We start from the raw sequence: 27,008 nt of genomic DNA on the forward strand, positions 1-27,008 counted from the left end.
AATGCTGTTCTTGCCATTGCTATTCTTGCTTTTATGTCTGTTTCACATTTGCCATCAGATGTTACCCGTGATCCAAGGTACTTGGAGTTGTGAACTTGTTTCAGGATTTCATTTCGCAATACGATCCTACAGTTTGGGATATCAGGTTTCTTTGATATTACCATTACTTCAGTTTTCTTTTTGTTTAAGGTTAGGCCAAGTCAAATGCACATGCTGAAAATATGAAATAAACTCAGAAGCTGGTCTCTGATCTGAAATATTAATTTACTTTCTCTGTCCACTGATGCTGCCTGAGCTGCTGAACATCTCAGTAGATTTTTAACATTTTAGCATGATTAACTACCTGATTTTACGATTAATCTTCTTCTCCATTTTGTTACTTTTACCAATTTTGATGAGATCAACATGAAATATTAACCCCAATTCTCTCTCCACAGATACAGCCTAACCTCCTGAGTCTTTTTCACAAGGTTCTATGTTATAAGAAGAACCTTTTATCTTTTTGAGAGGAATTAACAAAAAAAAATCAGATTACAGCCCAAGTTAATGAATAAAGAATCTAAAGTTCCTGTTTGATTATTTTAGGCAGTGCTCTCTTATGTTGAATGATACAGATGGTAATTGATACTGTTTCTGTGCTGCCCATCTCCTCCACTCTACTTGACGTGTTTCCCTCACCATATTTTAGTTGGTTTTAGTCGAGCACAGACTGCATCCAGGTACAATTAAACGTGTCCTAGCCTTAACTCACAGTGGCATAGGCAAATCAGAATTCACTGCTTGAACTGTATCATCACTAGTGACTAGGTCCACGCTAACAAGCAGCAGCAGAGAATGGGAACAGCAGGCAGGATTGGGAAGCGAGTGTGTACCTGGCAAGCTGGAAGCGCAGTGTAGTTCTGGGGTGCAACATCTCGAGCTGAGCCACCAGTTCGAATACGGAAGGGGCAATCATTGTAATCAGCGAAACGACGACACTCACCTAAACGCAAAGCAGACAGTGAGTGGGTGCATTCTGCAACAAGTGTTTCAACCCAAAATGGACGAGTGCGTACCTCATTCTTTTCCCAGAGTGTCAACTCGATCTTTGTGCGTTCTAGCTCCTGTGAGCGGTCAACAACAAAGTAGATGATGTAAATACTCCCGGCCAATGAGAGAAGTACCAGTATATTGGCAAGGATTCTTAAACTAATAATCACTGCCCTGTAAAAACATTAAGGTGAAATGTGTTATTTTTGACTGAATTATTACTGGGTGCACAAGTTTGGTTTCTATGTCACATTGCTACCAGTACTTACAGGCTTCTGTCCTTTTTCTTCACTTGCTCCTCCAGAATAGCTTCCTTAAAAAAGAAATATTACGTTCTGTGTTAACCCAGCTGCTGATCAATTGGGAGTTCTAACACACAGGGACACTTTCTTTTCTTTTTCCAATATTTTTATTAATTTCTTACATAAAAGAATACAGAGTACAGTAGAATATATAATATATATTGATTATAATATAATGAAATCACAGATAAGGTGTAATTACCCAATATCCACATAAAATTAAATTGAAGCATAATATTGAAAAGAGATAATTATATTATTACAAACAAAATCTAAACCCACTACCAGTCACATCAAGTAAATGGGGGAATTTTCACTTGAGTAAATTAGTGGGAACTGTTGCCAGGCGATCAGAGGAGATGGATATAAAGATTTATGGTTGCATCACAAAGAGGAATATTTAATTCAGCACGAGTTTGTGTCCCATGATGGTCCTGCTGAAAGGGTGTGGAATGCTGATCTCTGGGGAATGAGTGGGGGAGTGGGATTATTTAAAAGTGCAGGCAAGATGTTAAAACTGTAATGGTTGGTAAAATTTGAGAACTCCACAACTTGTCTCCGCAGGGTTAGGTTATTAGGAGGCACTCACTCGAATACTGTTGATGACTGCGGCTGTCTTGCTCTCGGCTGCCTCGGGGTTGCCGATGAGGTAATCCCAGGCACAGAAGACCTTCCAGCAGAAGGTGTAGTTTTCATCGGAGGCACTGGCCATGCTTAGCCTGGAGTTCTTTGCCATTCTGAGGAGCAGAGTCAAAGAACAACAGGATATCTTCATTCATTCACGTACCACCCTCCAACTTATGGACATGTAAACATACGTACACACACACAGATCTGGAAACTAAAACGTAACCCTCCCCCCTGAATATTAGTGTCCGAGAACACCTAAGCAGCGAGGCTTTTGCTTCACGTTATCAAGGAATGTGTAAATCAAGATGGATGTTGGGTGGGAGTCAGCAATGAGTTATGTAAATGAGGCACGGCCCACTTCCCTTGCCCTGCAGTTAAAGAAAGCATTGCAGTCATGCAGGACGTGAAGCTGCAGCTTCACAGGTCCAGTGACCCAGGTAGTATCCCGACCTCCGGTCTCGCCCGTTAGCACCTTGCACATTCTCCCCATTTCCTCCAGGTGCTACAGTTTCCCCCCACATTCCAAACATGTACAATCTGGAAGGGTTAACTGGCCACTGGAAATTGCTCTTAGTGTGTAGGTGAGGGACAGAGTCCAGTGGGAGTTAGTGTGTAAGTGTTGTCATGGACTCGGTGGCTGAAGGGCCCCATATCCACGCTGAATGATTCTAATAACATTGCAAAATAAGCAGGAAATACACTAAATAATTCAGAATTGTTTCTTGGCCACATAGATGATGGTGTGAATTTTTCAGAATGATTACTTTCGCAAAAGAATGATGAAGCTATAGGCAAACACCGCCATTCCAACCATAAAGTAGGCCAGAGGCAGATGGTAGCCTGCCCTTCCGATCTTCCTTTTGTTGCCATAGTAGCCGTAGAACATAACAGAGTACTGGAGGTAGCCCTGTGTGACAGACAGAGTTAAAGTCAGAAACAGACACTGGTATAATTAAATGTTTGAGCAATTTACTGAATGGTAATATTGGCTGTGTGGCAAAAGTGGTGATATGCTTGCCCCAAGTGACCAGATAGTGTCCAGATCTTGCGCAGATCCAACATGCCCCGCAGGGATAGTTTTGCTTGGAATACTTCCGAATGGAGCTCCTGCTAAAAGCTATGAAAACAAAAACAGATGTAATTTCATTACCCACATTACAGAACTGATGTCACCAGATACGAGATTAAATGGAAAAAGAATTGAATATGTTTATGCTTGCAAGCCAATAACACACAATGCAACATGGAGAAATATTACATTCAATGGCAGTCAGAATTGAAGGATCTGCATCTTTTTATAACATCTAACACCATCCTCCTCTTAATACCATTTCCTATGAACCTACTTCAGTTTACTGCAACATCTTGTCAAGAACTTCAAAGAAATGCTGATTATTTATTTACAGGAAGGGGATCTCCTTGGCCAGCCTGGCATTTATTATCCATCTCTGAAACACCTGCTAGGGCATTTTGGGAACGAGTCAAGTCCTGTGGATCTCTGGATTTCCTTTGCTGAGGATGTGGGTGAACCACATGAGATTTTACAGACACGAGGAGGAACTTCTTTAGCCGACTGTGGTGAATCTGAGGAATTCATTGACACAAAGGCAAGTGGAAGATGAGTCACTGGGTACACTTAAAGCGGATGCTGAGAGGTTCAGTTTAAGAGCCGAGAGATAATGTTGCAGCTACATAGGACCCTGCTCAGACCCCACTTGGAGTACTGTGCTCAGTTCTGGTCGCCTCACTACAGGAAGAACGCGGAAACCATAGAAAGGGTGCAGAGGAGATTTTACAAGGATGTTGCCTGGATTGGGGAGCATGCCTTATGAGAATAGGTTGAGTGAACTCGACCTTTTCTACTTGGAGTGATGGAGGATGAGAGGTAACCTGATAGAGGTGTATAAGATGATGAGAGGCATTGATCATGTGGATAGTCAGAGGCTTTTCCCCAGGGCTGGAATGGCTAGCATGAGAGGGCATAGTTTTAAGGTGCTTGGAAGTAGGTACAGAGGAGATGTCAGGGGTAGGTTTTTACGCAGAGAGTGGTGAGTATGTGGAATGGGCTGCCGGCGATGGTGGTGGAGGCGGAAACGATAGGGTCTTTTAAGAGACTCCTGGATAGGTACATGGAGCTTAGAAAAATAGAGGGCTATAGGTAAGCCTAGGTAGTTCTAAGGTAAGGACATGTTCGGCACAGCTTTGTGGGCTGAAGGGCCTGTACTGTGCTGTAGGTTTTCTATGTTTCTATGTTTCTTGATTAGTGAGGGTGTCAAAGGTTATGGGGAGGTGGCAGGAAATTCAGGATTGTTTAATTTAATTTCTTGTGCACAAGTGTAAAGGAGAATGAAATAATTGTTACTCCAGATCCGATGCAGCACAAAAAAATCACAAGATAAAGAACATAATAATAATAATAATAAAGCACACAATAAATATAAATACATAAGATAGCTTATACACCTAGGTTGATTGTATGTCCATAAAGTGACAGCAAGCTGTGCATAAAGTGACTGACAGGAAATGATAAAGAAATGATGGAATTAAAGGGTGGAGGTGTTGATCAGCCTTACTGCTTGAGGAAAGTAACTGTTTTCAGTCTGGTTGCCCTGGTGTGGATGCTATGTAGCCACCTATCTGATGGGAGTGGGACAAATGGCTTATGAGCTGCATGGGTGTTGTCCTTAATGGCCTTTTCTGGCACCTTTCTGTATGCTTGGCCTTGATGGCAGGTAAGCTGGTGCCAGCGATGTGTTGGGCAGCTTTGGCTACCCACCATAGAGCCTTCCTGTCTGCCACAGTGCAGTTTCCGTACCAAGCAGCGATGCAGTCTGCACATCTGTAGAATGGCAGGAGTATAGATGTGCAAAGTCCAGCTCTCTTCAGCCTTCTTAGAAAGTAGAGGTGTTGGAGAACTTTCTTGGCTGCGTAGGGTATGTTCAGGGCCCACAAGAGGTTGTGTATTTGCCTGACACCAAGCCTTGAGCTCTCTCACCTCCTCTCTGTAGGCCATCTCATCGTTGTTGGTGATGAGCCCCACCACTGTCGTGCCATCAGAGAACCTGATGATGTGATTGTTCCGGTGTTTGTCCGTGCAGCCATGCATCAGCAAAATGAACTACAGTGGGCTCAGGATGCAGCCCCGGGGGGTGGGTGGGAGCACCTGTGTTGAGAATGATGGGGAGGGAGGAACGGTTGTGCACCCTGACTATCTGAGGACTGTTCGTTAGGAAGCCCACGCCCAGTTATTTAGACCGAGGAACAGGAATTTGTTCACTGAGATCTGCTGGACAATAGTGTTGAATACCAAACCAAAATCCAGAAATAGCATTCTGACATAAGCATCCAAATGGAGCTGAGAGGGATAATAAATCAGCCATGATGGAATGGTGCAGCAGACTCAATGGGCTGGATGGCCTAAATCTGCTCCTATGGTATGTCTCATGGCCTTAACAACAATCTGATAATTTGCTTAATGTTATTGATAATAACTTTTTATTTCAGAACATTTAAATACTCAAACTTAAAATCCCCAGTTGCTGTGAAGGGCTTCAAACACACGTCTCCAGATGTATAATCCAACGCTTTGGACAGTAATGTAAGCATCCTCTTATCTCAAGGTGATTTGCAGGAGATTGGAGAAGCAGACACTGTCCCTTCACAGACAGCTTGGTGAGGTGGATACATTTAAAGTAGGACTAAGCAATTATGGGAGAGGGAGAAACTTTTGCTCCATGCAGCCACTCCCATAGACGTAGAATTGGCAAAAAGGAGGGACCAGCTGAGCAAGTTAAGGCAGAGAATTAGATGGTGTAGGACAGTACACAACACAGAGCCAGGAGGGTGAAGGTGAGAAGAATTGCATTTGTCCGGGCTTGTTCAGCAATTTGTATCGGGATTAGTACATGTTGGATGTCTGTGGTATCTGACGATGACAGTTAAATTTGTTCAGTTCTGTTGTGTGTTCGTAGGTGGCTGCTGAGTCCAAGTTGTGAACAAAACTTAAGACATCCACAATAGGGACATGAAAATTGTGCTGGATCTAGTAGTGGAGCTGCTGATATTGCTTTCCTTCTTTATTGGGCAGCGATTAGTACTGCTCACTGTCTCTCCTCCAGGTTGCTGTGAACGGTTCTAACCAAGGTTCGCCAGACACTCCGGTTTTGCATACTCTGTCCCAGCCATTTTGGTACAAGCTCAGCATGTGCAGGTTCAGCCTTCACACAGTCTTTGATCTGTTGTCAGCAAAACAATAATGGTAGCTAATAAACCAGAAGAAAGCTCACCATTAAGATCCAGTGATCTTTGTGGCACGTATACCCCCTTTCCCTTAACCTGCTGTACCCTGCCAGTTCAACAAATTCTGCTGCCTTTGTATCATTCAAACTGAGAAGCTATTTGCAACAAAGAATTGTTGCAATCAGAAAACAGTGGAGGGGAAAGCTAGTTTTGTCTGTTTTATTAACGGTGACGCAGGGTGCCACGACAGACAGGAACAGATTTAGCATTAAAGCAGACACCGAAAGAAATTATAAACTTCCTATCATGTTAATTTTACTATTCTTGTTCTTTTAAGTCACAGAAACAGAAAAAAAGTCTTTTGAGGCTAGTTTGCTATGCAATTGAAGACATTAAGAACTTTATAACTAAGTGTCACACTCAAAGTTTTTTTTTTGCATAATTCCGGACAAAGAAAAACCTGTTGCTGCATCCAAAAGCCAAAAACAGTGAATAAACCTCTGATATTTTTTTCTGAGCTGCGGTTTATTGTTACAGAGGCACTGTACATGGAAAGAAAGGCTGTTTGAGAAACAGACAAATATTATCCATTCAGCTCTCAGAACCTGTGGCTTTCTGTCGAACACTGTGAGGCTGATATTAGATAACCATCAGCAGCAGGGGTCGCGTAGTGGAATGTCCATGATATAATCGCTAGGAACTGAAACTGGCATCATCAGGCCACAGAGGAGAGTTTTGGATAAAGACCATGATTTTAATTTCAGTACAGCCAACATCTACTTCTGGCAGAGCAGAATCCAAGCTAAGCCAATTTGATAAGGCTGATGTTGCGGACAAGATTCGTGATTCCAGTTTATTTCTCAAGTGTACACTGAAACATGCACCCGAAGGTGCAAACATAGCGCACACAATGCTGAGCAGAACAACACGGAGCACAGCAAGCACCAACTCAGCAGCAAAACAAGTGCATTCCTCCTCCCTCCTACCCACCCACACCATCCTTTAAACCTAGAACAGGCTGCCTTCTTTGGCCTCCAGCCTCCAGCTTCCAACCAATATTAACACCATTTGCATATAGACACAACGGGACAGAAGGGATTTATGTAAATCAGTGTGGATTATAACTATTGAGGTGAGCAGAACTAGGTAGGAGGCAAAACATGCCTGCATAGTTTTGGAAAAATTACTAGCAAATTACATTTAGCTATTCCATGCAGTGGACACCTACCTCTGGTAAGATGACAAATGCTCCTGTCATTATTGTCAGCACTATGTTGATGCCAAACATCCATCTCAAAAAGATAAAGTAAGAAGCCACACCAGAGCCAAAATGACCTATCAAGGACAGAACAATACTGGTGACAATAGTTTACTTCCAGCACCGCAATGTCTTAATAGGAAACATAGATATTGAGATGTTCGATGAGTGTTTAAATAGATTCTATCCTTCTTCAGACAAAGGATGCGCGAGGAATGGAGCTGCCTTATTTCAGTATCAGACATTTCCAGTCCAGGCACACAGTCAGTTGCAGACACCTCTCTCCATTCTGTTTGAATAACATGCCTCATCTAAACCTCAGAACTGTCATGCCATCATAAATGCAGCTTCCCAACTTCCATTGCAGCCCACACCTGATCATCCAAGTGGGACATACCCGCTCAAGGTCAAGTTGTGTACACTCATTGTACTTCTGATATTATGAATGGAGAAGCCATTCTCTTCTCTAGCCTGGGATAAACATGACCCCCAAATTTCCAAGATGAAAGACCAAGCCCAGCTCTCCGTCCCACTCACATACAACTGCCTCCTCTCTGCTATTGTTCATTCTAATCAGTGTTAAGTGGACGGGGCACAGGACAACATGGAGTGAGAACTTACTAATTTATCTGATGGGGTCAAGTGCCACAAGAGTTACACATTTTCCCCCCAAAACACCTAAGAGTTTAAATGATACTTCTGAATGTTCCATTTCCTGTTGTGGCAGACGGATACACCTCTGCCTATTTTGGTCAGTGCCACATGGAGAGGTGGCAAGTGCAGCAGAAAGGAGGCAGGTTTCAAACAAAATACACCCCGTTAGACTCCCTCAGGACTTACTTACTTTCGATCTTCTTGATTCTCATTTCCCACGGGATGAAAAGTACCATGATATTGTACACCAGTCTCCCAAATTTCTTCCACATCTAGGTTTTAAAGCAAAGAATATAAGTGTACTATAGTGGCCAACGCCAAACTATTGCTTCTGCTAACTCCCTCACAGGTGAGGGAAGGATCAAAACCAATGGTACTGAAAAAGTACAGGGTATGCTGGAAAATTGAAATAAAAACAGGAAGTGTTATAAAACTCTGGTTAGGCCACATCTGAAGTATTGCATACAGTTCTGATTGCCCACTGTAGGAAGGATGTTGAGACTTGGGAGAGGGTGCAGAAGAGGTTTACACGGATGCTGCCTGGTTTAGAGGGCATGTGCTATCATGAGAAGCTGGATAAATGTGGGTTGTTTTCTCTGGAGTGCTGGAGGCTAAGGGGAGATCTGATAGATGTTTATAAGATTATGAGAGACACAGATAGAGCAGACAGGGAGTATCTGTCTCCTGGGGTTGGAATATCTAATACCAGAGGATGGCATTGAAGGTGAGAGGAGGTAGGTTCAAGGGGGCTGTGAGGGGTCAGTTTTTTCACTCAGTCATGGATGCCTGGAATGCACTGCCTGGTATGGTGGTAGAGGCAAATACATTAGAGGCTTTTAGGAGACATTTGGATAAGTACATGGATGTAAGGAAGATGGAGGGATATGGACACTGTGTAGGTAGAAGGGATTAGTGATTTGTTTCTTAGCTGGTTCGGCACAACATTGTGTGCTGAATGGCCTGTTCTGTGCTGTACTGTTCAATGTTCTGTTCTATCTGGCCCGACCACCACCCCTGGCTGGGCATTCCATGCACCCATCACTTTCTGTGTGGAAACATCTCTTACATCACCCCTATACTTTTCTCCAGTCACCTTAAAATTTATCCCCCCTAGTGTTAGCCATTTTTGCCCCGTGAATAAGTCTCTGGCTATATCATCTTGTCATCATCATCATCATCAGGTGCCATGCCCAGTTTGAGCTTTGACTGCCATGGCCCACACACTCCTGTTTCAGGTCAAGTGGATCAATTCATTGGTATTCATTTCCAGTTCTCTGGCTGCTGTCTCCATCATCATTTGTCTTTGCCTTCCTCTTGCTTTCTTCCCTTCAATCTTTCCCATAATTACCGTGCATTCTAACTCCTCTTTGCTAATCACATGTCCAATGAAGTTACGTTGCCTTTAATGTACATTTCTATACATGGTGTACATTTCTGATGTACACCTCCAGCACTCCAGAGAAAACAACCCTTGAAGTTATGTTATCATCTGGTACACCTCTATAAATGACCTCTCATCCCCCTTCCCTCCAGAGAGAAAAGCCTTAGCTCACTCAACCTATCCTGATAATACATGCTCTCCAATCCAGGCAGCACCCTGGTCCATCTCCTCTGCACCCTCTCTACGGCTTCCCCATCCTTCCTAAAATGAGATGACCGAGACTGAGCACTATACTCTAATTTATGGAGAGAGCAATAGAGTTAATGCTTCAGGCTGAATTCATTGTAAAGCATTGACTGGAAACAAACCCGCCCCCCCCCACCATGTACAATATACTGCTTGACAACAGAATACTTCCAGCTTGTGTTTATTTCTTTATTTCCAGGATGTGAATGGCTGCATCTATTGCCATCACTTACTTCCCTTGAGAATGCAGCTGCTTTGAATTGCCACAAGTGTTGTCAGTTTTATGATGAAGAATCAGTAACAATGGCGAACCAGACCAGTGAGATATTTCAGCTGGGGGTGATGTGGACTCAGAAGGGAACCAGCAGGTGATGCCCCCTAAAGTCTACCGTCCTTGTCATTGCTGGGTAGAGAGGCCGTCCAAGATGAGGCAGATTTTTGTAACTTTAATCTGGTTGGATGATTGTGGTATAACTTGTCTTTTACATGCTGATTTTGATGATTAACACACTGGGTGGTTGTGAGATCACTTAGTTCTACCTATTACACCCTGTTTTTAATGATTAACACACATAACCTTGTGGTGCAGTTTTACTAGTTAGCACCTCATCTCTGGAAATATTTGATATTGCTCCTGACATCTCTTATTGCACTTCCCATTGTTCCCCAGATTAATGGTAATGAGAGAGACTAGGTTACAGATTGTGGTGGTGTACATTTCTGCTGCTGCGGAATGGTTGCAGAACCTCATGGTTGTAGCAGTCAGTCTGTCTCTTTTAGCACAACTGCAGTGCTGTAGAACATGATGGGAGGTGTCTTTTCTGGAAAGGTGTGGCCTTACAGAACTATGTGGGACGCTTCTACAAAATGACATGAGGTCAATCAGCTCACCCCTCATGTTGTCTACCCTGTACCCACTGCAGACTCTGTCTGCCAGATGTGTCCTTCAGGGTTCAGCCAATCTGCTCGATGGTGATGTACCAAGTCACATTTGCTTTTGGATATTGAAGCCCCCGTACAACTGGGTGTTTTGCCTTGCTGCTGAGACAGGATATACCCAGTGGGTACAGTGGAGTAGCTCCTAATACGTAAGGTGTGACATCATGAAGAGGAAAACATCAGTCTATTCAGATGAAGGGTTAGAATAGCAATCCGAAATGACAACTGTCCATTTCTCCCCACAGTTGCAGCCTGATCTGCTGAGTTCCTCCAGCAATCTTACTTGATTAGTCAGTGGGATGGTTCTCCCAATTCTGACGAAGCATCTCTGACCTGAAATGTTGACCCTGTTTCTCTTCCCGCAGTTGCAGCCTGACCAGCATTTTCTGTTTTATTTTATATTTTGCATTTGCAGCTTTGAAAAAAGATCATCTGTGAGGAGAAAAACTTTATCATGTTATAACCAAACTTCAAGACATCAAAGTATTGTGTGGTGTGCGTGTGCTGTGTCATAAGGGTCTGTTACCATGCTGTATCGGTAAATAGGTATTTAAAAAATCCAATCTTTATCTTTAAAATAAATAATCCTTTAATGTATGTGTGTGCCATTCACTTCATTATTAGATTTTTTTATGAACTTAATTAAATCGATTGAATTCAATGACAGTATCTTGAACAAACACCAGAGAGCTTAGTTTAAATTCTTTTCATTTGCAAACTGTTCCTTAGAGCATTAGATTCTCGACTTACCTCTGCCCCAGCTGCCTGATAGCCTCTCGTCCTCGTCAACCTGCCTTCATACTTAAGCACAATTTCTTTGGCTTGTCTGTAACACAGAGATCAGCGTAATTTTACATTCTGGACCATTATGCTTTAATTTCTAATACACCGTCATTTACATAATTCCTAATCCATCATTGTCTCACACTACATGCAATAACTTAATTTCACCTTGTACCACATTATGGCCTCAATTCTAACACGTTTTTACATGATCTTTTACATGCTATTGACCGTCAGTTTGTCCCCAGTTTAAGGAGTTCGAACACTGTCACAGTTAGCATTATTATTGATCAAAACTATGTAATTGGGTAAGTGATCTAAATTGTGAGGAATGGTGTTGAAATGTGCAATTTTCATCTTGGAAAGATGCACCTGAGGATTCAGATTAAGGAGTGGGTCAAGATAACAATTAGTATTGGGAGCACACATCCAAAAAAATGAAGTTAAATTAGTTTGTGAGAGTCAAATAAATTACATCTGATTAAAAAGTCATCATTTTGGGAATTAAATTAGGAAGATTTATTTTCATATAAATGACTCACTCATGTAATGAACTTCCAAATGGGGTGGAACAAAAAAACTACAAGCTGCACAAAAACAGAATTGTAGAACATACTGCACGGGCCAAATGATCTTCAACATTCAAAATTATCTTTTGACTTGAATCTTGTCATTCCATAATGACTTCCTTTGCCCTGGATATGGAGACATCATGTGTTCTAGACAGATAAAAACATGATTGGCTAATCCCCCCCCCCATCAATTATATTAGAACCAAAGTTTTACATTATTGGGATTGACTTAACGCATAATTTGAAAATCTTTAGTTTTTCAAAAATTCAAGATATTCCAAAAACAGTTTACAGCCAATGAAGCTGAAATACATTAGACAATTTGTTCACAGCACTTTTTCCCCAAAAAGGAATGTGATAGTGATTAAAATATTTTTTCAGTGAATCTGGAGTGCTCAATGTATGAAAGAAAAACATACTCATCAAGTTCAAATTTAATTATTATTCAACCATGAATACAGCCAAATGAATCAGTGCTCCCCTGGGGCCAAGGTGCAAAACACATTACCAACAGCACACTGCACATTGGTTACAATTGCAGAGAAACATACAGTCACAAAGAAAAAAATTTACACAGCCAGAGTCCTTGAGTGGCATGACTATAGATTGTTGGTAAGGTCTCCTGGTCCAGTTTGTTCTTCCACTGAGTGAACACTGAAGGGCAGCACCCAGTGTTGGGTCCAGCCTGTCAATCCATTACGGATTCCAGCATGCCTGCATTGGCCTCTGCTCTCACTCTCGGTGTCTCCCCCCTTGGGCAACGGAAACAAGTGACCCCGTGGCAAGGGCCTAGTCCTCACCACAACCAAGGCAACGTTGTCGGTCGCACTAATGAACCAATGAGCTCTAATTGCAGTATTTCACAGTACCAATGTCCAACAGGGCCTTGCGATCACAACACAAATGTCCAAGACAACCATTCATAGTCTTCACTGTCCTGACACAATGGTACACAAGTCCAGGTGACAACACAATAATGGAAAGCAATATGTCCAGCTTCATCACTATCGAGTAACGCACTGATGGCATACTCCTGCCGTACATGATTTTCTTAGTATCCAGCAGTGATTTGCAATCATAAAAAAGACAAAGGGTGAACAAATATCTTTTATACATAAGCTCTTTTATGTTCAGTGGTGGGTAATTATCATGGCAGGAGAGAAGGCTGTGGACAGACATGTCGGAAAGGGAGTGTGGATGGGAATTAAAATGGTTGGCTACTGGGAAATCTTGCTTGTTGCAGATGGAGCAAAAAACTGCAACCTTTTCATCACTGTTTCTTCATTTGTTTCTTTTTGTCCTAATTCGAGGTTCTCAACCATTTATTTTTAATTTATTCAGCTATAAAAGCACTCAGGGTGCTCAACACTAAAACTACCACCTCGATTGTTTTTCACTTCATCACCATAAATATTCAGAAACACCAATGCACCGTGACTTCATGGGTATGTATAGAAAGCCCAGCATTTGTTGCCCAAACAACAGGAATTCTGCAGATGCTGGAAATTCAAGCAACACACATCAAAGTTGCTGGTGAACGCAGCAGGCCAGGCAGCATCTCTAGGAAGAGGTACAGTCGACGTTTCGGGCTGAGACCCTTCGTCAGGACTAACTGAAAGAAGAGATAGTAAGAGATTTGAAAGTGGGAGGGGGAGGGAGAGATGCGAAATGATAGGAGAAGACAGGAGGGGAGGGATGGAGCCAAGAGCTGGACAGATGATTGGCAAAAGGGATACGAGAGGATGATGGTACAGGAGGCCCAGGGAGAAAGAAAAGGGGGAGGAGGGAACCCAGAAGATGGGCAAGGGGTATAGCGAGAGGGACAGAGGGAGAAAAAGGAGAGAGAGAGAGAAAAAATTAATAATAATAATAAATAATAAATAAGGGGTGGGGTACGAAGGGAAGGTGGGGCATTAATGGAAGTTAGAGAAGTCAATGTTCATGCCATCATCATGTCACGAACATAGGTAGGAAGGAATTGAACAAGGGGGGATAAAACCGTGTCGAGGTATGCAGAAACGAGTTCGGTGGGGCAGGAGCAAGCTGAGACAATAAGGTCTGCCAGGACAGTCAGGTTTGTGGATCTTGGGTAGGAGGTAGAAACGGGAAGTGCGAGGTGTGGGAACTATAAGGTTGGTAGCAGTGGATGGGAGATCCCCTGAGTGGATAAAGTCGGTGATGGTGTGGGAGACAATGGCCTGGTGCTCCTTAGTGGGGTCACGATCGAGGGGTAAACAAGAGGAGGTATCCGTGAGTTGTCGCTGTGCCTCGGCAAGGTAGAGGTCAGTACGCCAGACTACAACAGCACCCCCCCTTATCGGCGGGTTTAATAATAAGGTTAGGATTAGTGCGGAGGGAGTGGAGAGCAGAGTGTTCAGAAGGAGTGAGGTTGGAATGGGAACAAGGTGCAGTGAAGTCGAGACAGTTGATGTCCCGTCGGCAGTTAGCAATAAAGAAATCCAGAGCAGGCAGAAGACCAGAGCGGGGTGTCCATGAAGAAGAGGAGGGATGAAGAAGGGAGAAGGGGTCATCGGTGGGGGTGGAAGCGTCCTTGCCGAAGAAGTAGGCTCGGAGACGGAGACGGCGGAAGAAGAGTTCTGCATCATGGCGAACACGGAACTCGCTGAGGTATGGGCGAAGGGGGACAAAGGTGAGGCCCTTACTGGGGACAGAGCGCTCTGCCTCCGACAGTTGAAGGTCGGAGGGGATGGTAAAGACCCTCCGGAGGGGATGTGTAGCACTTGTTCCGCTTATCCTTGTAAGCGGAACAAGTGCTACACATGCCCTTACACTTCCTCCCTTACCACCATTCAGGGCCCCAGACAGTCCTTCCAGGTGAGGCAACACTTCACCTGTGAGTTGGCTGGGGTGATATACTGCGTCCGCTGCTCCCGATGTGGCCTCCTATATATTGGCGAGACCTGATGCAGACTGGGAGACCGCTTTGCTGAACATCTACAACACCAGAGAAAGCAGGATCTCCCAGTGTCCACACATTTTAATTCCACATCCCATTCCCATTCTGACATGTCTATCCACGGCCTCCTCTACTGTAACGATGAAGCCACACTCAGGTTGGAGGAACAACATCTTATATTCCGTCTGGGCAGCCTCCAACCTGATGGCATGAACATTGACTTCTCTAACTTCTGCTAATGCCCCACCTCCCCCTCGTACCTCATCCGTTATTTATTTATATACACACATTCTTTCTCTCTCTCTCCTTTTTCTCCCTCTGTCCCTCTGACTATACCCCTTGCCCATCCTCTGGGTTCGCCCACCCCCCCCTTTTCTTTCTCCCCGGGCCTCCTGTCCCATGATCCTCTCATATCCCTTTTGCCAATCAACTGTCCAGCTCTTGGCTCCATCCCTCCCCCTCCTGTCTTCTCCTATCATTTTGGATCTCCCCCTCCCCCTCCCACTTTCAAATCTCTTACTATCTCTTCTTTCAGTTAGTCCTGACGAAGGGTCTCGGCCTGAAATGTCGACTATACCTCTCCCTAGAGATGCTGCCTGGCCTGCTGCGTTCACCAGCAACTTTGATTTGTTGCCCAACTCTCTCTGCCTTGATTATAATGTTGTTGAGTCTCTTTACTAAGCCACTACAGTCTCTGTGGTGATGGTATTCTGCGATTTTCTGACCTTTGATGATGGAGAAATACGTTCAAATCATGATACAGTGCAAGTTGGAGAGTAGCTCAAAGGTGAAGAGCTCCTATTCACATGCTGCTCCTGTTCAAGGTAGTAGGAATCACAGAATGAGGAAATATTGTTATGAAGCCTTGGGCGGTTCACACACAGTCACAGTGATGAATAGGACATACCCTCTCCTCATTGCCACCACCAGGAAGGAGGTACAGAAGCCAAAAGAGACACAGTCAATGATTCAGGAAGAGCTTCTTCCCTTCTGCCATCGGATTTATGAATGGGCATTGAACCCATGAACATTATCTCACTAGGATCTAGTGCTTTCCCAGCATACATGATGAATAAACTCTCCTTGGGCTCCCAGCCAGGTACAGGTATTGATTTGACTGACATAAGTTGCGATTAATACCACCCAAAATCCCATAAGGAAGCTTGAATTGCAACTTATGTCAATCAAAGATGACCTGACACTCAGGATGGCTAGCGTAAACATGATTCCCTGTGAATACAGGCCAGCTTATATCAGCCAGATGGGGCACCCTGTGGAAACCCACATCAGGAAGTGTACCCGTTTGGATTACCCAGAGAAATCGCCGGTGCAGAACATTACATTCGCAATGGCCATAGGATTAACTTCAACGGCATAAGACTACTGTGCCGTGCCAATGGGCTTTTGGACTACCTGGTGAAGGAAGCCATTGAAATTAAACTAGAGAAAAATAATTTTAATGAAGAGAAAGGTCTTGCTCTAGGTAAGAACTGGAATTTGATTGTAAATAAGGTGGGATAGTAGAAACCTGAGTGGATGAGGACTAACCAATCAGGAGGGACAGAAGAGAGGGGTATAAATACTACTTAACTAGATGTGCCCAGGCATCATCCCTGATGAAGATGGTTGAGTTTGTCATTGAAACACTGGTTAAAATTGATACCTGTCCTTGGCTGGAAGTCTGAGAAGAGTTTATTCGACTTCCTCACCACCTTATATATTTATCCAGTCAAAAAGAATTTACTCCAAGCCACGTACTGCCAAATATTATTTAAGTGGGATTTAATATGGGAAGATGGAGGATGGTTCGTTCATGCGGTATACCGAGTCTCTGACTTTGGTTCCTCAACATTCGGCTGATCCAGTTAAGTTTCCATTCACTGGTGACCCACTTGATTGTAAACAGCAGGTGACTCAATGCAGCTGGCACTAAGCACTAGACGGATGTGGAGATGCCCATGTCTGGCATTTGTGTGGTACCATGGCATATGCCCAAAGCCAAGTGCCAGTCTGATTTCACTCCTCAGATAGTGAAACAATTTGTGCCTGGTGTGGTAGTTCAACACTAAAGCTACCACATTATTTCATTACCTGAAGAGTTTTATTTTAACCAAGACTCTTTGACGCTACAGTGGGTCAGATGCAGCCTTGCTAATCCAAACCGTCGCTTGCATCTGCCACTTGAAAACAGAGCTAAATGTCAGGCATTGGCAGATTGCATATCTTTGGATTTATTGAATGCAAATAGATAGGATGAAAAATCTTTGTGTAATTCTTTTATTGGTTGTAGAGATCAGTATTTAAACCCTTCCCAATCTACCTATAAGCGATACCCATCACACAGAGACCAACTGGCCTACTGTGCCTGTGCTGACCCTGGGTAAAATGCCCAATAAACCTCGAATTCCAGCCTCTGTAAACTGGTCCCTCCAACTACATGTCCAATTCCTTTTTGAATATTTCAATGGAATCATCTTCCACCACCATATGGGGGCGAGATGCTTCAAATCTTAACAAACCTCTTCATGGGAAAATCTCTTTATTTCTGCTTTAATATTTTTAGAGTGGCTTTTTAAAATCCACCATTACTAGTTACTGACTCATTGTCTGCAGAAAAGGTTCCTTTTCTTCAAACTCTGTACAAACAGCAGCTCACTTTTCTAATGCCAAGACACAGATTATGACCTTACACAAATGGACTTTAAAGACCTCACGACAATGTCACACTTTACCATGGGTCCCCTTGTCCAGTTACATTCTGTTGCTTACTTTCCATAAACTTTAACAACCCATTTCCATGAAACAGAGTTTTCTTTTGAAAGGATTTTAAGGAAACATAATTGCTCATTACTTCTCACACAGACAGATGACAGTAAATTGCCAATCACGTTACTTGCATCATCCTATCCAATATTTTCCAGGGTCTTTATATACCATAACTTCATGAACCGGATGTAAAGAAACATTTACAATACAAGTCCAAGCAGTGAATATTAACAGCAAACTATTCATGACAGCAGCAAGTATGGTTTTTAAAGCCATTGTGTGCCCAAAGTATGGCAATCACATACAAATTCCTCATTTCAGATGACCTCAAATTCAGAACCAGATGGCTGCAAATTGGATTTTTAAATGTGACTCCTGTTAGTAATAAATACATCGAACCACAAATAGTTCTATTTATTATGCAAATTTTAATGAAGAACCATGCAGCCATTTAATATAATCCTTTTAAATTTCTAATATTGGCTTGAAAAACAGAAAAGTTTCAATGTAAAATTTATCTTGGTAAATAAAACAAAATCAAAGTGCTGTCAATTAAAGGTAATTTAATTACGCATGCTTTTTTATGCAGTCTTATATTTTGTGGAATGGTTTTAGCATCAGTTTACATAGCAAAGATGATAACACTGATGAAGGAAGCAGTGTTATGTGCTCACACACAAAATGCTGGAGGAACTCAGCAGGTCAGGCAGCATCTATGGGAAATTGACATTACAGGCCGAGATGCTTCATCGGGATTGTGTTTAGTGTCAGGTGTTTCAGCATAACTGCTTCCTGAAAGGATGGGACCTTAGTGAGCTGGCTAAATTTGGAGCAAGGATCAATCTGCCGGAGGAACTCAGTAGGTCAGGCAGCATCTGTGGAGGGAAATGGATAGTTGACATTTCGGGTTGAAACCCTTTATATGGACATCAGAGCAGAACTGTGTTAACATGAAGCAGTTCTCTTGAAGCAGTATTACCAATTAAAGGTATAGCCAGCTCTTTGAGCATTTTAAAAGACATATAAGACATATGCACATTCATTCCTTTGAATAATACATTCTGCTCTACACTTGAACATCTACACAGATTAGATGACTGTGCTTTCCTGTACCGATCCAATCTTCATCCAGTTTTGACCATGAGCAACAGCTTTTTTATCTTTCACATTCGGCAAAGATCTAGTGAAGCCCCAGATCAATCTTGAGGAATAACATCTTCTCTTCCTCATGGGTACTCTCCAATCTCTGGTCTGAACGATAACTTCAGAAAACATGCCATATACAAGACTCAGGAGATAGCAAATAGGTTTCTGCATGACTTTTGACAAGATACGTTGGTCAAGAAAATAAAACAGGCACATGGTATAAGAATGGGAATGTTATTCTATAACTATATACAATGTCAGTTAAACACAGCTTGAGCTCTACTAAAGCTTTCAGAAGATCTGAGGAAGAATTTCATAACTGGTTCTGAAGCAAAGGGTACTGATTGCTGTTTTCATTGCTCTGTGAATCTGAGTCAGTGATAGAAAGGCTGTTCCAGAGGGCATCATATTCCATCCCTTGCTTTTTATAATACATGCCATTGGGAATTTTCAGGCTATGCAACACGAGCACATAGAGCTTCCCAAGTAAGCAGAGGCAGGAGGGTAACCACCTCACAATCTACCTGCAACCACCTGGCCTGTCCATGGCAGAGCCCAAATTCCCACATCAAACATTAGCCCAACTCATCCATGCCAAGCAAGATACCCACTTAAGCTAATCCCAATTGCATATATTTGGCCCAAGTCCTTCTAAATCTTTCCAATCCACATACTTGCCCAAGTGCCCTCTAAATATTATTGTACCCACCTCAACCACTTCCTCTGGCAGCTCCTTCACGTTTTGGCTACTCTCTGCCTGACCAACAGGTTCATTTCAAAATCTCTCCCCTTCTCACCTTAAACCTGTGCCCTCTTATTTTTTGATTCCCTTTCCTTGGGGTGGGGGACTGCGTACAGTCACCCCATCTATACCCCTCATGATCTAATATATGAAGGCACAATTCAGCCTGCACGACTGAGGCCCTCGGACCCGTGACACCTCACCTGCCAGCCCACATCCATCGCCAGGCAGAACGTCTCCCGTGAGACACCGGCCTGTTACTGGGTTTATCAGGCGTTGGACACACGGATAAGAGTGGCACACAAAACCGGCTGGTACCCGGGGCGGTCACGCAGCTCTTTCCAACCGCAATAAAAATAGAGTGAATCGAATGAAACTAGAGACCCCTCAAATGTTCCAGGATGTTGGTCCTGGTGTGTAGTTCCGCATGAAACGACAATTCCTTCCCCGCCCCACAGATGCTGCTCGACCCGCTGAGTTCCTCCCGCAGATTAATTGTTGCTCCGGATTCCAGCATCTGAACTATCTCGTGTCTGCAGGTGAAGATTAACGAGGAGTTGTGATCCGAACAGGGAGATGGCATTTTCATTCTCGAGATTGTGTATGAGTATTTAAAGTTGGAATGAATAAGGAAACTCGAGTGCCCGGCTGCCCTCCCTGGGATGGGCTGCCCCAAGGTCTCGGTCAACTACAGAACACCAGCTCGCACACAGACCAGTCCACACCAGAATCCCACACACTCACCCGGCTCTTCCGAAACGCCCTTGAGATCTTTGAAACACCACCATCAGATTTAAGGCACCTGCCGCCGGGATTCTCTGCGTTCACGTTACTCTTCCTAGAAGCTGGGACCACAAGTTTGCACCTGTGGGCGGACTTACCTCAGCACCTTCAACTTTTTGTCCATGGGCCACGGTCGGACTCGGATGTTGGCGATAATTTCCTTCTGCATCTGTATGTTCTGTAAAATTTCTTTCGGATCCTTGCAATCAGCCTTTTCGTCCTCCGGCGCATCCTCCTCGGAATTACTGTTAGGCAAACGCATCAACACCCACTACAGCAATTACACAGACCCCAACAAAACCCGCACTTACTGACCGCGCTCGGAGAGAATGAAGCAGATTTCGTTTTAACTTTCATTCCAACCCCTCCAAGCTACTGTAAATTTCAAATTTATGCGTAGCATTTTTCCCGCCTGGAAAATTACATGTGTGCATTTAAATAGTTATATGAAAGTAAATGATGCAAGCTAATTATTCACACGGATTCTCTCAGTATGCTTACATACTTAATTATTTGTAAATAAATAATGTATTTTCACACACATACACACAAACACAAAAATGTATACATATTTGTAAGATAGCACATATTTTATATTAAAATGTATATTAATGTAAGGCACCCATATGTTTAGATGTTTAGATTGAAGCCGGCTCCCCAATATATAAAATAAAGCTCCCCCAATAATTGAAATTAAAAGTAGTGATTTAACCTAAATACTTATGTTTTTTTTGTCAAGCATTCCCCACTCGTTTGCTAATCTTCACCTGTTCTCATACTCTTGGTAAGCCGCCGAGTAGATCTTGCGATTGATGGAGTTTCTGCGAATACTCTGCAGCCGCCGCGATGTTTTTGAGGGCTTGTTGCCTGTAGTCTGGCTCATTGAGGTCGCGCTCTGCTCCACAAATCCACTTCGTTCCTGGAGGCGTCGGTCACCTCCTGTGCACTAGCCGGTCCAGAGACCTTTTCCTGTAGAATGGACGAGCCGCACTCTCACTAACCGCCTCTTAAAGGGGAGGTTTTCACCACGGCAGTCTCTCCACTGCACCTTCCACCGAAGGAAAACGCGCACGGCAGCCCGATACAAGTAATAAGCAAAAATTAGGGCTGCGACATTTCTCTAATAGACTACAAACGCGCTCTGTAAGTAGAAACTGCGGAGCCTAGGTTGATGTTAGTTTGTCTTGATACACAAGTACTAAGCGAGATCAGAAGTAATTCAAAACAGTGAAATGTTAACAGTTTAAATTAGAGTGCGCCTGCAGCGGCACGAGGAGGAGGGTTTAATGGAAAATTAATACGAGAATAAAATTCAAAGCTAATTCAAACAATTTGATAATTCAGATTTTTCAGCGACACATTTTCCCTTTGAGTGATTTGAATATTATTTGACATGTTTTGGAAAGCAAACAGAAATTGCATTCAATCCCCCTGCCCCAATATTCTAGATCAGGGGTTCCCAATCTGGGATTCACCGACCCCTCGGTTAATGGTAGGCATAAAAAAAGGCTGGGAACCCTTTTCTAGAACTAAGGGATGCTCCGTTGTGAGTTTTATTTAAAAAAGGATCAACCATTCTGTGGTATTGAGAAAACAAGGGGCATATTTGGAAACTGCGTTGAATGATATAGGATGACCCTGGTCATTATTTATAAATTGGTCCGCATGCATTCGGACAAAATATAATGAGGCAGATAAACTTGTAACCTTCAAGAACAGCAAAGGCGGGAACTGCACAAATGTACTTCCCTTTGACTGTCTGGGTGTCAGAAAGTTCAACGTGTTCCGGTGCAATTAACCTTAGACTTTATTTTGTACAATCACACACCGAATGTATTCTAAAGGAACTCACAGTGACCATATTGTGAAAGAACATACAGGCTGCCTTTTCATGAAACACGCACCAGTCAGGGGTTCCCAACCTTTTCTGTGCCATGGGCCCCTACCATTAACTGAGGAATCCATTTACCACGGGTTGGGAGTTCATACAAGTGTATTCTGATGAAACGCACATTGAATGTATCCTGAAGAAACACACACTTATCCTCTGAGTGACATAATTTACAGGATGAGAGTTTGATAGAACACACATTAACTGCCTTCTTCTTTGCTTTGAGACTGAACATCATTTGCTCTCACTCCATTTCTCCAGGTTGTAATGCAGCCAGTGTGATTAATTAGGGAGCACTGCACTCCATCGCAGTGGAGTAGGAAATGTTTATTGCAGTGGGTGGGCAGGCTAATCGGGAAATAGCCCCTTCAGTCTGCTGTGTATCCTGGCCTTTGTGTGACCTGGAAACACAAAGTCTTCAGTCCAGTCTTCATGCGAATACTAATATTCCTTCTCCACTTTGAGTTGCCATGAGCCAGGAATGGTCAGGAGTTTGTGGGACTAGGGATATTCCATGGTGAATACTCGACCACATCCACAGACAGCAGTAACTTTCTGGCTGTCTGTCCAATGACTGAAGTCAGCCGGGATTGTGCCAAACTGAAAGTGTAATGACATTGAGACACAGTGAAAAGTGATCTGGAGTTCACAGTGCTAACACAACTGAAGTCAGTAGAAAGTAAGGGGTCAGGTCAACATTTTGATATTGATGAATGCTACTGATAAGTAGGTGACATAAACCACACGTCACAACCAGGGTCAGTTTTCACACCAGGGTGTCTTTCAGGGAGGCATCCAACCCCTCTCCACCACTTTGTTGGGTCGTTGTGGTTCCTTGTCGGGTGAAACTCAGTCCGAGTTCTTCTGTGTATCATGAGTTATTTCAGTTCATCAAGATTTTGTATTCTTTGCCTGAGTTCTTGTTAGATGTTCTAATTAATTTTTGTAATAAATCTTTAGTTTTGTTTGAGTCACTGAAGTCTCTGTGATTCCTCGCTGGTGGCCTCACACCACACCTCTTTGTTTCATTCCATGATTACTAGCCTGCTTAACTCACTAGATTCTCATTTTTATTTAAGGCTGTCGCCGAACAGCGCGGTCAATTTCCTTAGAGGTTTGATTCAACAAGAGAGATATTTCAAGAAAATCAATTCATTGACATGTGAAAACAAAGGAAACAAAAGCATTCTTCCAACAGACTGCTGTTGCTGCATTTATCTACACTGCCTCTTGACCAAAATTATTCATATCTGTCGCATAGCATTCTCTCCACAGAATGACATAATTGTTTGAAGTTCAAATGAAAGATCATAATATTTCCTAGAATCCAATGAAATCTTCATCAGTGATGACAAGTTGGCTTTTCATTAAATTCACATTTCAATAATAAAGGTAATACAAAATAAGCTTTGAAAAAATCCTTTGCAGAGACTGCACTTATATTTTAGCTGGGGTATAACACTACTGGCATTTAGAATTGATCAGGTGACATACTTTATTAATATTTCCAACAGCTTAGAAGCATGGGAGATGATTTCATTAAAAATAATCTGGGGGCAAACCTGAGCGGGTGGTTGTTGGGAGGCTTTGTCCCTTGACTTGAGAACTAGACATCATTGTCACAGGACAGGGGTTGTCTATTTAGGAGAACTTTCTTCACAGTTCTTTAGGATTTTATACTACAAAGTGCACTGTACGCTCAGTCAGTGGTTATATTCAGACTAACAGATTTTCAGGGTCCAGGGATACGGATATAAGGTTGGAAGAGGAGATGAACTAGAAGATTGGTCATAATATTATGACTATTAATACTAACTCAAAGGGCTGAGTGTTCTTCTCTTGAGATTATTTCTTATTTTCTTTTGTTTTATGGATGACTGATAAAAGAAATGATACACACCAATATAATGGTCATTTGACTACTTCATTATAGGTAAATTTGATCTCGAATCTCAAAGTTCAAAGTAAATACGTTGTCATCATATGCTACTCTGAGATTCAGGTCCTCTGATGAGTACTTGAACATGTCCCAGATACTGTAATTGTTTTTGTAAGAAAGGATTCTGATGGAATCCTCTCCTGCAATGACAGATTTGTTTTGATAGTTGTCTTTAATTGTGGCTTGTTCCAGTCTTAGCATTGCTTATCAGAAGCTCTAACTGCCACGTCATGAGAACAGGTGACTTACAGCATGCACAATAAAATTATGAGTTTATGTAGCACCTTTAATGCAATGTCTTTCAGAGGACTTAATACAGAAGTCTCTACTATTCTACTCAAATACTCTTGTGATAAAGGCTAACATGCAATTTGCTTTCTTAAGTGATATCTATAGCCACATGCTAACTTAAAGTGACTTGTGTACAAGGACATTCAGGTCTCTCTGAGCATTAACTTCTTCTAGTCTCTCACCATTATAAAAGTAATCTGCTTCTCTACTTTTCTGCCAAAGTGATGCTCTCCCATTCCTACACATTATATTCCATCTGCCATGTCCTCATCCATTCACCTCCCTTCTTACTATTTTATATTTTCAGCATCTGCAATATTTGACTTTTGTGCTAAGGTGATTTCCAGAAGGACATTATTGTGCCAGCAGCTGAATATCACAAAGACATGAGATAAAAGCATTTGAGGGTTATGCAGAGAGAGAGAGCGAGAGAGAGAGAGAGAGAGAGAGAGAGAGACAGACAGACAGACAGACAGACAGACAGACAGACAGAGAAAGAGAGAAAGAGGTGTTGCATGGACTGGGAAATGCACTGGTACAGGTACAATAGATTGGCAGGGCCTCTTTTTGTGCTCTGTTATCTCCATGAAACCATCATGGGCTGATGGGCATGTACTCAGCTGTACTGTTCTATGTTTTATTTATGGTTAAGATTAGTTTTGTTAACTAGTTAACCAGAGGGACATAACATATGGCTGAAAAAAAAGGGATATTTGTTAATCTTTACCGCATTTATTTTTTTACATATTTGTTTATTTATTCAGAGATACAGCACAGTAACAGGATTTTCTGGCCCCATGAGCCCGCAGTTCCCAATTACATCCACGTGACAAATTAACCTACATGTTTGGAATGTGAGAAGAAATCCAGAGAAAACTCAAGGAGTCATAGGGAAATGTACAAACTCCTTACAAAAATAGGGAATTGAACCTGTATCGCTGGTGCTGTAATACTGTTGCATCAGCACTAACCTACTCTACAGATAAATTCTGCAATCTGCATTCGTTCCCAGTCTCAGCAATATGCATCCATGAGCCATTACATCTCATTGCATGAACCATTGCGTCTCATTGCATAAACCATTACATCTTATTGCATGAGCCATTGCATCTCATTGCATGAGCCATTACAACTCAATGCATGAGCCATTACAACTCATTGCATGAGCCATTACAACTCATTGCATGAACCATTACATCTCATTGCATGAACCATTGCGTCTCATTGCATAAACCATTACAACTCATTGCATAAACCATTACAACTCATTGCATAAACCTTTAGAACTCGTTGCACTGTAAATTCAAGACCTTTCCTCTCATTCTTTCAAGGAGGACAAAATTGTATTCTCTATTTGAAGTTGATATCATCCAGGTTATTTAATTTGTCATGGATCATTAAAAGAAAAATGACTTTGCATCACGCTTGGCTGAGTTCTTCAGTAGTGACTTCATACTCTACATACTGTACCATAAGTGTTGGTGAGAAGTTTGATCTCTAGCCCTGTGAATCAAAAGTATGGATTGGTAAGGATAATTTATTCACACAGAGTAGCTGTTAGTTCATAGAGGAAGGTTTAATTGCATTTTACAGAACTCTGAGATGAAATGGAGTGCAATTAATCATTCCAAAAGCAATATAAATCTCAGCTTTGCAAGTGCTTTCTGTTAAGAACTACAAGGGCGACAAGGTAAATCATTGCTTCGTGAAATTTGGATTGTTTTTCCTATCCTGATGCATTCGGTAAACATTTGCTGGAAGAAGTAAGAGGAAACAGATCATGGCATCAACTGGCTTGATATTCTGATTCAATTCATTTCTGTCATTCTGGAACTCAACAACCAAACCAAATTAACCTTGCATGCCCAGTTAAATAGTTTGGTAGTAGGAAGGACTTCCTTTTTAAAGAAATCAGCCATTACATACAGGTTTTGTGATTGTTTTTGCCAAACCACAAATGTTTGGTATTTTCTATCGATATTTTTCATTCTAGTTGCTGTTGGGGGTACTTTATTCTGACTTTAGTCTTCTATACAACCGGTTACTTCTCAAACTGTGTCACTAGTAGGCATTCCTCTTGGGACCCAGTACAACTGTGAGAGAACAGACAGAACAGAGTAGGCTGTTAAAATATAGAATCTCAGCAGGGGCCACATTATCCAGATAGTCAGGAGGCGATTCCCTTTTCTGAAAGTGAACATCACATTCTCCCCTGGTGTGTGGTTTTCCTTTGGGTGCTTCGGTTTCACCCCAGCAGTCCAAAGATGTATAGGTTGGTAGGTTAATTGGTCATTGCAAATTGCCTTGTGATTAGGCTAGGGTTAAATTGGGGGATTGCTGGGAGGTGTGGCTCGAAGGGCTGGAAGGGCCTGTTACATGCTGTATCTCAATCAATCAATCAATCAATCAATAAATGAACAAACAATCACCAATAGCCTGTCTTGGTCCAACCACGTAGATACCACAGCCAGGAAAACTCACCAGCAGCTCTACTTCCTCA

At 42.5% G+C, this 27,008-nt stretch overlaps 1 protein-coding gene across 1 annotated transcript in view; it reads right to left on the reverse strand.

Annotated features, from left to right (window-relative positions):
- LOC134355329 (transmembrane channel-like protein 3) overlaps window positions 1-21,274 on the reverse strand; it is a 66,077-nt gene extending 44,803 nt beyond the window's left edge. Inside the window, exons 1-11 of the mRNA XM_063065092.1 lie at window positions 21,155-21,274; window positions 20,486-20,632; window positions 11,429-11,504; window positions 8,303-8,384; window positions 7,429-7,535; window positions 2,980-3,078; window positions 2,726-2,868; window positions 1,921-2,068; window positions 1,299-1,342; window positions 1,056-1,203; window positions 873-982 (exon numbers count right to left, since the gene is read on the reverse strand). Of these exons, the coding sequence (XP_062921162.1) occupies window positions 873-982; window positions 1,056-1,203; window positions 1,299-1,342; window positions 1,921-2,068; window positions 2,726-2,868; window positions 2,980-3,078; window positions 7,429-7,535; window positions 8,303-8,384; window positions 11,429-11,504; window positions 20,486-20,632; window positions 21,155-21,270 (1,220 nt within the window). The 5' untranslated portion in view covers window positions 21,271-21,274. The remainder of the gene's footprint in view (window positions 1-872; window positions 983-1,055; window positions 1,204-1,298; window positions 1,343-1,920; window positions 2,069-2,725; window positions 2,869-2,979; window positions 3,079-7,428; window positions 7,536-8,302; window positions 8,385-11,428; window positions 11,505-20,485; window positions 20,633-21,154) is intronic.
- Between the last annotated feature and the right edge of the window lie 5,734 nt (window positions 21,275-27,008).

Source organism: Mobula hypostoma, chromosome 13 (assembly GCF_963921235.1).
Source record: "Mobula hypostoma chromosome 13, sMobHyp1.1, whole genome shotgun sequence".
In the NCBI taxonomy this organism is placed as follows: Eukaryota; Metazoa; Chordata; class Chondrichthyes; order Myliobatiformes; family Myliobatidae; genus Mobula; species Mobula hypostoma.